Source organism: Ursus americanus, chromosome 32 (assembly GCF_024610735.1).
Source record: "Ursus americanus isolate L20-20 chromosome 32, mUrsAme1.1.p, whole genome shotgun sequence".
In the NCBI taxonomy this organism is placed as follows: domain Eukaryota; kingdom Metazoa; phylum Chordata; class Mammalia; order Carnivora; family Ursidae; genus Ursus; species Ursus americanus.
The window spans coordinates 27362190-27377036 of NC_142158.1; the positions used below are offsets into that span (position 1 = coordinate 27362190).

The following is a 14847-nucleotide window of genomic DNA, read 5'->3' on the forward strand; positions in this document are numbered from 1 at the left end:
AGGGCAGGGCGGCGCAAACCTCACCGCTACCCTTTGGACCCTTTGGACCAATCCTTTCTTTTGAACTGTGTGATTGTCAGTCACTCAGGCCAATAGTGTTTAGAAAACCTTGAAAACCTTGAAGCCCGCCCAACGATCGTGAGCTGGAGGCGGTTTCTCGTTGTTGGGGCGTGTGTGTGTGTTTGGGGGGATTAAGGGGGTACGTGAAGGCGAGCCAGAACCGGCCATGGCAGCCGCAGAGGAGGAGGACGGGGGCCCCGAAGGGCCAAACCGCGAGCGGGGCGGGGCGGGCGCGACCTTCGAATGTAATATATGTTTGGAGACTGCTCGGGAAGCTGTGGTCAGTGTGTGTGGCCACCTGTACTGGTGAGAATCCTGGAGGGGGAGAAAAGAAGTGGGGCTTAACTCCTTACTTGGGGGGGGTGTGCTGGCGGCGGGGTGGCACACAATCATACAGATAATCGGAGGGCACGTCCCCATCGATGAGGCCCGAGGAGGGGACTTAGTCTCTTTGGGTATGTGTGGGCGAGAGGGTCACGTCTGTACAGAGGAGACCCGTGGGACGGAGAGTCAAAGGAACTAGGAGCTGAGGGGTGTGTTAAGAGGAAGTGGGGCGGGGCGGGGGGGCACAGCACATCTGTACAGGTGAGACCCGAGCCACCTTACCCCAGAAAGTGAGGGGTCTTAGCTGTACAGGCGTTAACAGATTAGACTCAAAGGTTAGGGGAGGCACGCCTTATTAGTTGAGTAGGGGAAACCTAGGGAATGTGGGATCACATTCAGATGAGATATTGGTAGGGAGTGGTATGACAAACGTTGAGTACAAGGGCACTGAAGGGGCAACCCAGAGAGGTAAAGGATGGTGGAAATAGGGACTTTATTGAGCATAGAGGAGAGGAAAAGGAGTAGTGGGGGCAGGTGTTAGTAAAAGGGGTTTGGTTTGGGAGTGATAGGGGCAAGGATGGGGCTGGGGCTGAAAGAGATCTGGAAAGCCCTGGTTGAAGAGACATGAAAACTTAAGTTGAAAGGCAGATAAGGGAGGGGATGGGTGTGTGAGTGTGTGTGGCGGGGGGGAGAAGAGGATGTATATTGCTTTACATATTGTAAGATCAGAGAAGCGGGAAGGCCATATTGGCTGGCATGGTAAAGGTTGTCAAAAATATGAAAAGAAACAGTAGGTAATACCTGGGAAGAGGGGGTGAGATCAGACTCTGTGAGGTCGGGTCCGTATCTGCCTTTCGGTAGCTAGTTTGACCTTCTTTTTTTCCCCCCATCCAGTTGGCCCTGTCTTCATCAGGTGCGTACTCAGAGGAGATGAAGAGGGAAATGGGGAGGTCTGAGGAGTTGAAAGACCCTGCTGTGAACTGGAAACCACTTCATTTTCTCCCTCAGTGGCTGGAGACGCGGCCAGAGCGGCAAGAGTGCCCAGTGTGTAAAGCTGGGATCAGCAGAGAAAAGGTTGTCCCTCTTTATGGGCGAGGGAGCCAGAAGCCCCAGGACCCCAGGTGAGAGAGAGGGGGTGGGGTGGTGCTGAGGGAAGATGGCAGGCTTCTGCCCTGGGAGTGGGGTGTGGAAGGAGAGAGAATGTTTCTAATTGCTAGCCCCTCTCCTGTTCTTCAGATTGAAAACTCCACCCCGCCCTCAGGGCCAGCGACCAGCTCCAGAGAGCAGAGGGGTGAGTCTTGCCCGATTGTGTTCAATCCTTGCCAAAGATCTGCCTAGTTCTCCTCTGACTTTCTCCACCTCCCTAGGGATTCCAGCCATTTGGCGATACCGGGGGCTTTCACTTCTCATTTGGTGTCGGTGCTTTTCCCTTTGGCTTTTTCACCACCGTCTTCAACACCCATGAGCCATTCCGTCGGGGTACAGGTAAGAGCCTTCCCTCAGCTCAGGCCCCTTCCCAACCTAGGAGTGGATGCTTCTTCCACAGCTTTCCTCTCTCCTACAGGTGTGGATCTGGGACAGGGTCACCCGGCCTCCAGCTGGCAGGATTCCCTCTTCCTGTTTCTCGCCATCTTCTTCTTTTTCTGGCTGCTCAGTATTTGACCTATGTCTCCTTCCTGCCCACCTCCAGCCAGAGGAGAATCAGTATTGGGGGTCCTTGCTGACCCTTCCTTACTCCTGGCCCCTCCTCCCCAACTCCTCTGTTTCTATTGGCTAAGGCCAACCCTGTCCACTTGCTAGGAGGGGGTGAGGAGGAGGAGTGGCATCTGTGCAGAGTATGGGAGAACCTTCTGCTCTCAACTCACTGAGTAGTGTCATAACTCCCAACTCTGGGACAGGAGGACAGACAGAAGAGAATGTCTGTTTCTTCTCTCTCCTGATCCTTTGCTTTCCCCCATGTTTATTGATTTGATGTTGAAAGATGGGCAAGGCTCCCTCTGACTCTCCCCTACTTTCCCCCTATTGATTTAACTTAATTTCGCTCTCCCCAGTGTCTAATATGGGTTCTGACTCTCAAGTGCTTTCTTCCCCTCACTACCTCCTTTATTATAAATTCAATAAACAAGGTGAGATGTATTGATGGGAGCTCTGCCCACCTTTGTCCTCACCTCCTTCCTTCCAGGACAGGAGCATCTTCTCCCCAACTTGAGTAAATATCTGGTGTGGGGAGGTGTGAGGGTGAGCTCCTCTTCTTCAAGGCTCTCAAGGATTCAGGGGGTGAGGGCATCTCACACACACACACTCACACACACACACATACATGTGCACGAGAACAAATGGGTAAGGTGTTTACTTATCACTATGGGAGGCTCTGGTTGTGGAAGCAAGTTTGGTGAGGTGGGGTACAGGTTATACAGGGGAGAACTGCTCTGGAGCCAGAACAGAGCAGGGGGAAGAGAAAAGGGGGCTGACGGTTGGGGTCTAGCTGTGCACCCCTCAAGGCCCTGCTGCACTGCTCTCAGCTGCCTCTGGCTCCACTGACTGATTCAGCTCTGCACGCTCCTCCTCTTCCTCCTGGTTTTCTGGGGCCTTCCTGGGGAGGGGGATTGGGGAGAATTGTGCACATGGTTTCTAGCACTCCATCATTCCTCCCCCCACACCCCTTCTTGCTGCCTGGAGCTCCCAAGTCTGAGGTGTTTTCTCCACTCACCTCTCCTCTCTTCGGTGTCGCTGTCTTCGCCACATGATGGCCCCAATGAGCAGGGCGGCTATCCCCAGGCCTCCCAGGATCCCCAGGGCCAGGGCTACAGTTCCCAGTCCCTGCCCTTCCAAAGAGCCTGTAGAGAGATGGGGAGAAGTGAGGGCCCAGCCCCCACCACTCACCATTCCTTTCTTGTTGACCATCCATCCCCTAGTCACGTGGGCTCGTCTGCTTCCAGCCCCTCACCTGCGATTGGCTTGTCTGCTTCTGAAAGACAAAGTCAGAGCAAGTTAGAAGGGAAGGTCTCAGTTTGAGAGAAGGCTATTTAGTGGGAGCCCTGATGGCGTCTTTCCCTTTCTTCAGTTCAGAGGAGAGAGGGGATAGGCTGGACCGCTTTCTTGGGAGGGTTTGGGGCAGAGGAGGCCTCGATGTGGCTGCACTGAGGAGGGGTGGCGTGATTCTTGGGGACAGTGCCAGGATGGGCTAGGGAACTGGAGTCTGCACTGTCCCTTAACCCAGCCCTAGGATCCCTGGGGTTTGGAGAGAGGTCTCACCGATGATGACATGGACAGCAGGGCTTTCCTGGGGCTCATGGCTGGGATGGGTGGCCACACAGCTATAGGTTCCCTGGTCCTCAAGCTTCACCTTATGGAAGAGCAGCACAGGGGTGGGGGGAATGTGCAGGGGTATGCCCTGGGGAAAGAAGGGGGGCAGGAGACTTACATCTCCATACATCCCATACTCCTGTCTTTGTCTTCACATCCTCAGATAGTCTGTCATCTTTCCCAGCTTCTTGTCCGCCTCTCCATGAGCCTCCTGTCCTAGTTGCCAGTGATGTGTCTGTCTACTTCCCAGTCCCCTCACCAGGTCACTCACATCCTTGATCCAGTGGATTTGAAGGGAGGACTGGGCAGGGGTTTCACAGGTCAGGGTCAGGGTACCACCGAGAACTACTTTTCCACCTTCTGGCTGTACCATCACTTGGACCTCCGGAGGCACAGGCTCTGGGGCAGAGGGCATGAAGTTGAGAGTTATACCTGTGTGTGGTGCCAGTGGCCATGGGCTTTACTCATCCCTCTCTGAGGGCCTCCACTCACCCCAGACTGTGAGCTGGATGGGGGCTGTGTGTAGGGCTCGACGCCGGGGAAGTCCAGGGCTGAAGCTACAGGAGAAGGTGGGGTGGGGAGCTCCTCCCTGGGCTGGGATCACCGTCAGCTCGGACTGGAGTGTGAAAAGCCCTGTCTTAGGATGTCTCCTGGTCTCTTCCTCCACAGACACTCCTATGGCGGGGAGGGGAAGACAAGGCAAGATATGCCAGGGTGGGTGTGGGGGAGCAATCAGAAAGAAAGCAGCTGGGAGGGGGGACTTTGGGACTTACCTTTGCCGTCAGGTATGAGAGGTTTCCCGTCTGAGTGCCAGTTAAGAGTCCCTGCTGGATAGCCCCCCTCAGACACACATGTCCCCACCTGGGGAAAGAGTGACGTTCGTCATCTTTGAAAATAAGAGACTACACACACACACACACACACACACACACACACACAGAGCTTACACCCCCTTCCTCTTCTCAGGACTGCTTTCTACTTCCCCCCTTTCTCCCACTACCTTATTGGGTACACCAGCCATGAGTTCAGAGGCAGGATTGATAATTTCTGGCTTCCCAGGAGTCTCTGAAGGAGGGAAAATTTCAATCAGAGGCTGCAGCTTTGAAGACACACGCAGGTGTGGGAACTGGGGCTGCTGAAGTCACAGGTTCTCACACACCAGGGCCAAGGAATCAAGGGCTGGGGTTGAAGGCTTTTCCTTAGATGAGAGGTGGGCCATGGAGAAGGCCCTGGAACTCTTACGGTAGACTCGGACTTGGTAGGCAGACCTCGTCTCCTTTCCCTTCCTGCTTGTTGCCCGGCACCGGAAAGTCCCCTCATCCTGGATCCCTACTGCCGGCAGGAGGAGGGAGCCGTTGGGGAGCACTCGAGCTACGCTGTCCCAGGAGCCTCCCTGAGGAGACAGGACCTTCCAAGCTTCTGTCCGACCTGTGTTCTGGGGACAGAGGAGAGGGGACTGAACAGTGCAAGTCCTTTGGGAAAGGACTCGTTTGACGGGGAGGTGGGGAAGCGAAATCATCCCTGGTCTCTGGAGGTGGGGAAGCTGTGGCAGGAGCCCTGCTTACCAGTTTCCATTCCAGCTGCTGGGGTGGTTTCTTGGGGGCTCCCCTACAGTTGAGCACCAGTGGCTTCCCAATCCGGGCTGTGATGTTTCGGTCGCCTCCTACTGCCCCTGGGAGACAGTACAATGGTGGAGGGGTAGGTGGGAAAGGGAGAGCTAACAAAACTAGGACAAGATGGGTGAGGGAGCTTGAAAAGCAGTGCCCGGGCTCCAGGAAAAGTTCTGGGCAGATGTGGGGAGGGGGATGAAGTGTTTTCTGCAGGGAGGATTGGTGTGAGGGGAGTGGCTCACCCCACAGACTGAGGACCAGCACCCAGGCTCCTGCCGCTGCCCCTGCTGCCATCCTGCTTCCTTCCCAGGCTCCTGGTTCTGTCTGCCCCTCAGTGCTGTGGCCACCGCCCTAGGTGGGGCTTGTACCTCTCCCCTACCCCCCGTCTTTCCGTCCTGTCCCGCCACAGGGAATGCTAGGAATTCATGCTTCTTGGACAAGAGTCCTTCAGGTACGAGGAGAAACAATTATCACCCTACCCTTAGGCACTGCGTCTCTGGGCATAGCCACATCCATGGGGGTGGGGAGTGTACCTCCTCGGATCTCTCATTACTCAGAACCCCCAACTCATTCCATCAGTCCACCGAGGGCTTGCCTGGTGGACGACTGGAGCCCCATATTGCTTAGGTAAGGTTGCTGGGCAACAGGGTTCAGGCCTGGCTGTTTCCCTTGGGGAGGGTTGAGGGTGAACCATGGGACCTGGCTGGTGAGGGCAAGGCTGGGAGGAGTCGGGGGAAACACCTGTTTGGGGCTTTATGAGAGAAAGATTTTATTCTGGGGTTTCTCATGTTTTTGAAAATAATGCTCAACTAAACCCAGGGAAAAAAGAAATTTCTTTATTTAAAACTGCGTGGTTTTTCTTCTTTTCTGTGAAACTACAAGTTTACAAGTGAGGCGAGAACTGCCCCCGGCCCGTGCCTCCCGCCCACCACCCATCACATATCTAATCTGCTCCTCTCCAGTCCTGCCTGAATCTTTGACAGGAGAGGTTCCCCACTAGGACAATCTTGTAAAATCCTGAGGATGTTTGAGGGGCTCAGATGGTGGGGTTCTGGCCAAGGATGGGACATTGGTGATTTTACTTTCCCCCACACCTGGCTTTTTGTATCCTCCCTCCTCTCTCCCCCCACCCTCGATTTTGTACTGAGAAAAAAGAATGCCTTGTTTCTGGGGAAATTGAGGGAGATACATATACAAGCACCCCAACCCACATTTAACATATTTGGCAATAACCCCTTCCCCATTCTTCCCCTTCCAGCCTGCAAATAGTAGTTTAGAAAGAAGATTTAAAGACGGGTCACTCACAGGGGAAGGTGGCACTTCCTGGAAATTACTGAGTCCAGCCCTGCCCAAGGGTTGTGTGGGGGGGGGGAGGGAGGGGGGATAGGTCAGCAGAGCAAGCCCCTGACTACCGCCACACCAAACAGCAGAGAGCTGCCTGCATAAGCAAAGAACATCGAAGCAATTTTAGGGGGGCAGGCTTGGTGCCCTGCTAAACATACTTTCTGATGCACAGGACTGGAGCCAGGTGGGCCTCTTTACAAATTCTATTTGTTCCCCTTTCTCTTATGACCCCTTTGGCTATCACCCCTAACATGGGAAAGCAAGAAATAAAAAAAAAAAAAAAAATCAATATATTTATAAAAACATCTACTTCCCCAAACTAAAAATTAAGAACCGATAACAGCAACAAAAAAATTTAAAAAGTACAGATGGATCCCAGGGTTTTGTTTCTTTCCTTAAAAAAAAAAAAAAAAAATCAACCCCAAAGCCCAGTCAACAATTCCCTAAAGTAGCAGAAACTCCCTCCGAGGTAGATATCTGAGTCAGACACTCTCGTCCACCGAGCGATTCTATTGGTTTAAGATGAGCTGCGTATGAGGTAATAAAGCCATCTGGAGGGGCAGGGGGTGGGGAGGCACAGGGTTCACGGCCCATGTCCTCTGTCCAGAAGTTGTGTCCCCAGTTTTGGCATCTCTGGTCAGGCAGGGCTGGCTTCTCCACAGATCCCAGAGCAGATAAGTGGGGTGGGGGAGGGAGAGTGAGGGAGCCCAGGGAAAGAGACAGAAACAGAAAATGGTATGGCAGGTAGAGCAAAAGGAAAGCGATCTGAACAACAGGATTCTGGGTGTATGGTTTGTGTGTGAGAGAAAGGGGGAGAAAAAAGACTGAAAAAAAGGAAAAAAGGGGGAGAGAGACCCCATTCTCCCTGCCACGTAGTCAGCACCCCCAGCACTGAGAGAGTCTCGTTGGGGAAGGGATGACCCCATTTGCCCTTCTCTGTCTTGTGCTTCTCCTGTGTCTGGGGTTTGTCCTCTGGATGCCTGTGTCCTCTTCACGAGTCGCCTTGTGCACCCCCACCCCTGTGGCCCTGAGGGGCAAGATCAGTTGGAAGTGTCAGAGTGAACGCTCCCTGGTCCCTCTGTCGGAGAGGTCACTGAGGATGGGGTTACAGCCTCCTGCCAGCCACCGTTTGCCTGGAAAAAGAGAGAGCCGGTTGGGGCAGAGCTCTGGGAAATCCAGTGTGGGAGACAACGCTGCCAGGGGAAAGGCCGTCCTGTCCAGGTGAGAGGTGGTCAAAGGGAGCGTCAGGTCTGCACTCACCCTCATTTCCCGAGGGCTGTACATCTGGCCTCCCGCAAGGTTATCCCCGTAGCCCCCTGGCCCCATTGAGTGTCGGAGCGATTCCACCTGCAGGCAGCAAAGAAGGGTATGACACAGTGAGGAGTCTCATACCCTGAAGAGAGGGAAACCAAGTTCGGGAAAGCCCTACTCGAGGGGAGATGGGCCACCTGACCTGGGAAGCAGAGTAGGAATCTCCGTTGAGCCCGGGCATCCCCAGAAACATGTCTCCGGATCCTGAGAGATTGAAAGAGCCGCCAGAGCCTTGGGGGAGCAGAGAGGAAATTAGGGAAGAGTGTAACAGAGCCTGTGACGACAGACAGGAGACTCCCCACAGTTCTGTTTCCAAAAAGCCCTCTGAACTAGTTCTGGGGGTGTGCCACAGTGCACAACTTACCCCTAAGACATTGCAACACTCCGAGGAGCAGGCCATTGCTGAGCCTTCCCCTCCCTCCCTGGCCACTTGCTGGAAGACAGGCAGAAGTAACTTTGCTGGGTGGCCTTTGTCCCCCGACATCACCCCATCTCAGCTAGGTCCCTCTCACCCCAAAAGGCCCCCTCTCTGCTGTGATCCTGCCTAGACAGGAAGTGGAAACAAAGGCAGGAAGTGTGCAAGATAGCCAGCCAGGATGGCAGCGGGGTCTACCTGCAGAAGAAGGGGGTGTTGGGGAGCTGGTGCGGCTGTGGCCCCCCTGGGTGACTGACACGGCCGTCTTGACGGCATAGATGTTTGCCTCCTCTTGGAACTTTCCAATATTTTTCTTATAGCGAATCCGCTTGTTGCCAAACCAGTTGGAGACCTGTGGGGTATGGAGTAGAAAGGAGGGTCAGGTGGAGACCTTTCCCCCTGTAAGCCCCTCAGTCAGGAGAATCAGAGAGCATTTAACCTGAAACCCACCCCCCACCCCAAGCCTCCCCAGTACCTGAGAGACAGTGATGCCGCACTTCTTGGCGAGCTCCTCCTTAGCCTCCTCACTAGGATATGGGTTACTCAGGTGGGAGTAGAAATACTCGTTGAGGACCTCAGTGGCCTGTTTGCTGAAGTTGCGGCGTTTTCGTCTACGGAGGAGGGAGAGCGGCGGTGAGGAGGCCGGCTGTCCCCACAGGGCCTCCACCCTGCACCACGCTAGAGGGTGCCCTGCACGGAGCACCGCGGCGAGGAAGCACCGCGGCGAGGAACGCGGTGGCCCAGAGGCTTGGAGAAGAGCGGGAAGGCGCCCCACCTGGCATCCAGGAAGCGGGAGCGCAGGATCATGACGGCCTCACAGGTGCTCTGCTTGAGCTGCATCTGGATGGCGCTGAACTTGCGGTGGATGATGCTCACCATGCGCTCCATCTCCTTGGGGGCCACGGGCCGGGTGCGGCTCTGCTCCCGCAGCAGGTTCATGACGTGCGTCGTGAACTCGTTACATGCCTGCGGCGGGGCCGGGGCGCTGTGAGGAGGGGGCCCTCTGGCCTTGGGGCTCCCCGCCAGGGCCTCTCCTCGCACCCGTTCCGGCCCGGTCTCCTCACCTGCTCGTACTTCTCCAGCTCCGAGTGGTAGATGTGGCGGATCTGGGCAAGTTTGCTGCGATAGTCGGAGTGTTCGATGGAGTTGTCAGGGGACACGCCGCCCCCGGAGGCTGCAGCGGCTGCAGCTGCTGCGGCTGAGCCCCCCCCCTTCTCAGGCCCAGCCACACCCTCTGCCAGAAGCATGTTGTCCAGGCGCATCAGCTGTGGGTCCACCGGCTCCTCCTCTTGGGAGCTTCGAATGCTGAGGCCTAGCATGCAGGCGAGTGAACTTAGGGACCCGGGGAACCCAGAGCCAGCTCTCAGGCCTCCTGGTGTCTCCTGGAGACCCAAGTTTCCAGGCTTTGGTCCCCTCCCCAGTTCCCCTTAGCAACTTCCGTAACCCCTACTGTCCCCAGGGCCCCGAGATGTCAAACTCTTGGCCTGAGTCCTGTAAAGAACAGGGTTCAGTCCCCAGAGGTGAGGAATCAGAGGGGACCCACGTACCGGTTTTTTCCTTGATTTCACACAGGACACTAAAGAGAGCAGGCTTCATGCGGTGGCAGTTGAGGGCATGTTTCCTTGGGAGGAAGGGGAAAGAACGGTTGAGGAGCTACAGGAACGGGGAGGGGGGGGGCATGAGGGTGAGGGTGAGCCTGGGAACAAGAAGGGAGGTAGAAAGTGGGGGTGGGGGCAGAATGGAGTTGGGGGAGTTGTTGGGGAGAGATCAGCTCCTGGAATGTGGAGATGTGGGGAAGCTGCTTGGCTTTAGGAAGATGGAGGGAAGGTGCAGGCAGCAAGATAAAGGCACCGTGGGCATGCACGGGGCTGTGGGAAATGGGTCTAAAAGGGGAATTTGGGGGTGACTGCTGACACAAAGGTGACCAGGTATATTTCAGAGGAAAAGAGATGGAGACTGCGAAAAGAGTCAGAGTTTGAGGTGCCAGAGAGGGGGTGGGGGAGTTCAATACAGATGTGTATGGAGGGTCCTGGGACTGAGCAAGGTGGGGGGCTGATGCTCCTAGTGTCTGGCTGAGCAGGGGCCGAGGGCTGGGTGAGGACCTCTGGAGGCTGGGCCATGGTGAAGAGGAGTGGTAGGAGCTTTGGGGAGGGCTGAGGTCTGGAGAGGATGGGGGTGGGCTGGGTGGAGAGTTAGGAAGACAGCATAGCAGTTTCTTAGTCTGAGAGCCAGAACAGGGCTCTCTGGAGGTGGAACGATGTTCCAGGGGAATATGGGAGTCAGTGAGAGGTTGGGGGGAGGGCAGTGAGACCACCCTGGGCTCCCCTCTTTGAAGATTTCAGGGTCCTGTCGTGAAGGGAGGTTTGAGAGGGATGGCTTATCGTGGGGCTCCCAGGAGTAAGGAGAGAAGAGAGCTATAGGATCCTGGAGAGGGTCCTGGAGTGGGGGGTGGGGGTGGGGACTCCCAGAAGATTCAGAGCTTGTGAATGGGGCTTCTGCTGGGTCTGTGTAGGGTCCCGGGGTGGGGGCACTCACTTGGCCTGGGCCTCGTCCAGGCTCTGGTCGGTGATGGTCATTATCTGCTGCAGAATGTCCCCGATGTCTTGCTTCCCTCGGCCTCCCGGGACCCCCCCGCTTCCCCCACCGGGGTCTCCGCCGCCGGGAGGCTCGCCAGGGCCCCCAGGCTCCCCACCCACCAATCCCAGGCCCCCCCGGCCCCCGCCTGGAGGGGGCGGCCCCAGCAGCCGCTCGTCCATAGTTGGGGGGGGGCCCTGAGGCCCCCTCCCTTCTCCGCCCCTCCCCCCGCCTGGTTACTTCCCCCCCCAAACTCGGTGGGGCCGCTGCTCCCTCCGCCCCAGCCCCCACCCGTTTCCCCCCTCCCGGCTCCCCCTGGAGGTTCACCCCGGCCCTGAAGGGAGACCTGGGGTACCGGCTGGGCCCCCCACAGGAGACCCCGGCCCCCGGCGGCGGAGAAAATGGAGCCGGAGAGAGAGAGGAGGCCCAAGCGGGGGTGTGTGTGAGAGAGAGAGGGAGGAGGGAGGAGGGAGAAGGGGGGGAGCGAGGGAGGGAGGTTGGGGGAGGGGAGCCGGGGAGGAAGAGGAGGGGAGAAGAGAGGAGGAACAGGGAGGAGCTGGGGGCGGAGAGAGACACACAGAAACAGAGGAACTGGGACCGAGTGGAGGAGGGGAGAGGGAAGAGGGGACGAGGGGAGGAGACTAGACCTTCGGGGAAAATATGCGGAGGCCCCACGGCTGGATGTCGTCGTCCTGGGAAGCTGGGCCTATTGGGGCTAGGGGGCCGCCGCCTGGGTTCCGAATTAGGGATCTAGGTGTTGTGGACTCTGGCCGCTAGAATGCCTGGGTTCACAGACAGCTCAGTTCATATTTCTTGTTCTAATGACTCCCCTCCCTGTTCTACTTAATTGAAACCAAGAGAGGGGGGTTGGGGGGTATAATTAGGGAGGTCTCCAGCCGCTGCTTAATGAGCCAGTAATTAACCAGCCAGGGAGGGGAGCTGGCCTCCCGCCAGACTGGGGAGAGAGGCGGCCTCTGGCCTCACCTTCCTCCCCCCTCCTCCGCTCCCCCTGTAGCCCCAAACACCAGTCTTTTTCAGTTCGGAGGAGAATTACATTTATTCATACAACCAAAACATCAGACTCAGAGCAGCAGTGGGGAGGCAGGGTGGGCAGTGCTAAGTGTCCATTCACAGCCTGTAGGCCCCTCAGTCCTGGGGCTCGGGGTGCTGGTGGTAGGGTGGGAGAATGGTCTATCTCTTTGCAATGTCCTCTCTCCCTTCTTTCTGGGAAGGAGGGTGGAACTGTCTCTCAGACCCTAACCTTGGGAGATTTGCCTTTTCTTGGGAGCTGGAGGCCTGCCCTCAGATTCTGCCTAGTGGCTAGACTACTGAGGGTGTCTCACAGCTCAGGACCGAGACTTACAGCCACTCCGTGGGATCAAAGGAGGGGGTGGGTTGTCCCTCAGTGGCTGGGATCCTTTCACTGCTTCAAGCTCCCACCGACTGGGGGAGGGAGTTAAATGACCATCCTACTTTGACTATTCCCAGGATTTGAGGACTTTCACCCCCTCCATTCCCAGGAAGGGTGGATGAGGGTGATGAATATTGAGATTTCTCCTGGGTCCTCCAGTCTCTGGTGCCCCTGCCAAACAGGAGTTGAGGGGATGCAGTGGGCTGCCCAGCTTTGAGCCCCAGCAGTGCAGAGTGGCTGGTGGGGGGCTCAAGTCTCAGCAGGTATGTGTGGGGGGCCGGGACCTTTGCTCCTCCATTCGACCCCCACCCTGAACTCTCAGCAGCAACTCCAGGAGCTCCTGTCCCCCTGGGGGTAGGGGGGGCTCTGACCGCTGGGCTTCCATCCGCTGGCACTGGAGGAGTGGAGGAAAGGGAGGGTGTTGGTCAAGTTTTAAGAAGAACAGGCCTTGAAAGGAGCCAAGGCTGGTGAAAGGGGTATAGGGGACACCTGTGATGGGCATGACGGGACTAGGCCTGGCAAGGGGGCAGATGCTGGGGAGAAGGAGGGGTAGGGCCCAAAACACAACAAGGGCCAAGAGACCAGGAAGTCTGGGTCTTGCCTTCTGGGGAGGTGTCTCACCTGGTGACTGAGGATAGTGCTGTAGAGCTGTTCTCTGTCCTCAAGAGGCCGGAGTGGGGCTGGGGCTATGCTTGGGGGGTTCTGGGGGATGTGGAAGGTGGCTCTCTGCTCTTCTAGGCGGCGGGACTGGGCCTCAGCCACCAAATCCAGAAGGAGCTCAGTCTGTAGGGAGAGCAGGGAGGCGGAGCGGGGCCCCAGGGCTGGGGAGAGGAGGGGTAGGGCTCAGAGACCCAGAGTAATTGGCAGACAGGTGGGTTGGTGGTGCAAAGTGATTAGGCACTTGGGGTCAGAGCTGAGGGGGTGTAGTGGGGAGTCAGGAGAAGGTGGGGATAGGGCCCACAAAGGAGTGGGCCTTGGTAATGGGATCAGGAAGGATGTGGGCACCAAGGTCGGGGAGCTCCCTGGGCCGGTGAGGGTACCTGTGTGGTGAGTCCCTGGAGGAGGAGGGGACGGAGGAGCAGATCGCCAAGGCCGATTGGTGGTGTTCACAGGGGGCCAGTCATGCTCATCCTGATGGGGGCCTTGATGCTGGGAGACATCCGGTCCAATCAAGCGGGGGTGTGGTGGGCAGGGGGCTAGGCCAACAGCCCATTTCCTTTCTCTGTGTCTCTGTTCCTGCCTCAGTTTGCCCAAGCCCTTCTAAGTCCCCCGAGTCCCCTGTCACTACGTCTCTGCCCCAGGTCCTCTCACCTCCCTTTCTCCCAGTATCAGCCTCCCCAGCCCAGTGCAGTGCGCAGCTCACCTGGTCACTTTCCTCTTCTTCCTGGGGTCTCTCGGTCTCCATCCCCTGGGGGGAAGAAACTGATGGGGGAGGGGTAGCTGGGATTTGGGAGGAGGAGGGCTGGAACCCTAGGTTCCTGAGGGGAGTGGGGGCTGGAAGGGGTGGGGGTGAGCCAGGGGCTGGATGCCTGGGTACTGAGCAGGAAGCTGGGTTCCTGGTCAGCCCCCCCACGGGCCCCGCCCATCCCTGTCAACTTCCTCCAGTTCTCTTTTCCCACCCAAACTGCTTGCTCGACCTCTCTTGCCCCAGGGGAGCACAGAGACTGGGAAAAGCTCCTCCAGCTGCAGTAGTGGAGGGGGTTCATGATGGGGAAGGACTCTTGGACTTCTCATCTTATGTCTCAGTAGACCCTCAACCCCCGGCTCTGTTCTCTCCACTCCCCTCCTCCCCTTCAGCTCTTTTTGTCAACACAGGAACTAGCTACACAGGAAGTGGTTTTACTCCTCAGAACCCCCCTCCCGCTCCCAGGTCCCTTTCCTAAGAGGACCCTGATGTAGGCTTTGACCTTCCCCTTTGTCCCAGCTTCCAAAAGACTTATGGGGACTGGGAGGAGCATGGTTCCAGTGGGAAGCAGAGGACTCAGAACCAGGGATGTTGGGCCCTCAAACATACACATTTACCCCTAGTAGTGGCTCCAACACAAAGTATTCAATAAATATGCATCGAATAGTTATCCCTGCCCTCCAGGTGCTTACAGTCTATTCAGGATACAAGGCATATACCAAATGTGAGGGGAGGGTCAGAGGAAACTTTCCTCTGGTCATGAATGAAGGATATAGAAATGGAAAAGGGCTTGGTCTCAGTGCTGGTGAGGCTGCCTGGCACCAGGGTGGGAGCAGGACAGAGATATTCTAGGACCTCTAAATGGTAATGTGCCATATTATGTTTACAGCCGAGTGGTTTGGAGCATGAAATGTGATGAAGAGATCTAGTTCTACCACTTAATGCTTTGCAATCTTGGGCAAATAAAATCTCTGTGCTTCAGTTTCTCAAAGAGTGCTCTACAAGCACCTGCCTTGTAGAGTTGATGTGAGGGTTAAATGTGATAAAAGTATTTGGCTATAGTGAATGCTCAATAAATGGAAGTTAC

General features: G+C 56.5%; 3 protein-coding genes across 6 annotated transcripts; 1 reads left to right on the forward strand and 2 right to left on the reverse strand.

The window, feature by feature from the left end:
* Positions 1-127: 127 nt before the first annotated feature.
* On the forward strand, positions 128-2520 carry RNF5 (ring finger protein 5). Of its 2 annotated transcripts, XM_045795577.1 has the most exons (6): positions 128-366; positions 1279-1297; positions 1393-1505; positions 1621-1675; positions 1752-1869; positions 1949-2520. In XM_045795577.1, the coding sequence occupies exons 1-6, from the start codon at positions 227-229 to the stop codon at positions 2044-2046; spliced, it is 543 nt and encodes a 180-aa protein (XP_045651533.1). In that variant the 5' UTR covers positions 128-226; the 3' UTR covers positions 2047-2520. The 2 variants fall into 2 exon arrangements, with proteins under 2 accessions (XP_045651533.1, XP_045651534.1); XM_045795578.2 differs by lacking the exon at positions 1279-1297 and having other exon boundaries at positions 229-366.
* Positions 2521-2719: 199 nt separating this feature from the next.
* On the reverse strand, positions 2720-5980 carry AGER (advanced glycosylation end-product specific receptor). Of its 2 annotated transcripts, none has more exons than XM_087857948.1 (11): positions 5543-5980; positions 5256-5362; positions 4933-5125; positions 4691-4755; positions 4464-4551; positions 4183-4365; positions 3962-4089; positions 3640-3778; positions 3332-3352; positions 3095-3221; positions 2720-2977 (listed from the first exon to the last, which is right to left on the reverse strand). In XM_087857948.1, exons 1-11 carry the CDS (start codon positions 5592-5594, stop codon positions 2881-2883), a joined length of 1200 nt encoding a protein of 399 aa, XP_087714074.1. In that variant the 5' UTR covers positions 5595-5980; the 3' UTR covers positions 2720-2880. The 2 variants fall into 2 exon arrangements, with proteins under 2 accessions (XP_087714074.1, XP_087714073.1); XM_087857947.1 differs by having other exon boundaries at positions 3950-4089.
* A 135-nt stretch (positions 5981-6115) lies between these two features.
* LOC123790962 (pre-B-cell leukemia transcription factor 2) lies at positions 6116-13882 on the reverse strand. 2 transcript variants are annotated; one of them, XM_045795576.2, is made up of 12 exons: positions 13719-13882; positions 13396-13504; positions 12977-13176; positions 10906-10952; positions 9918-9991; positions 9435-9682; positions 9146-9336; positions 8846-8981; positions 8569-8722; positions 8098-8186; positions 7905-7991; positions 6116-7777 (listed from the first exon to the last, which is right to left on the reverse strand). In XM_045795576.2, exons 1-12 carry the CDS (start codon positions 13758-13760, stop codon positions 7685-7687), a joined length of 1470 nt encoding a protein of 489 aa, XP_045651532.2. In that variant the 5' UTR covers positions 13761-13882; the 3' UTR covers positions 6116-7684. The 2 variants fall into 2 exon arrangements, with proteins under 2 accessions (XP_045651532.2, XP_045651528.1); XM_045795572.2 differs by lacking the exons at positions 6116-7777; positions 7905-7991; positions 8098-8186; ... (4 more) ...; positions 9918-9991; positions 10906-10952 and adding an exon at positions 11983-12749.
* Between the last annotated feature and the right edge of the window lie 965 nt (positions 13883-14847).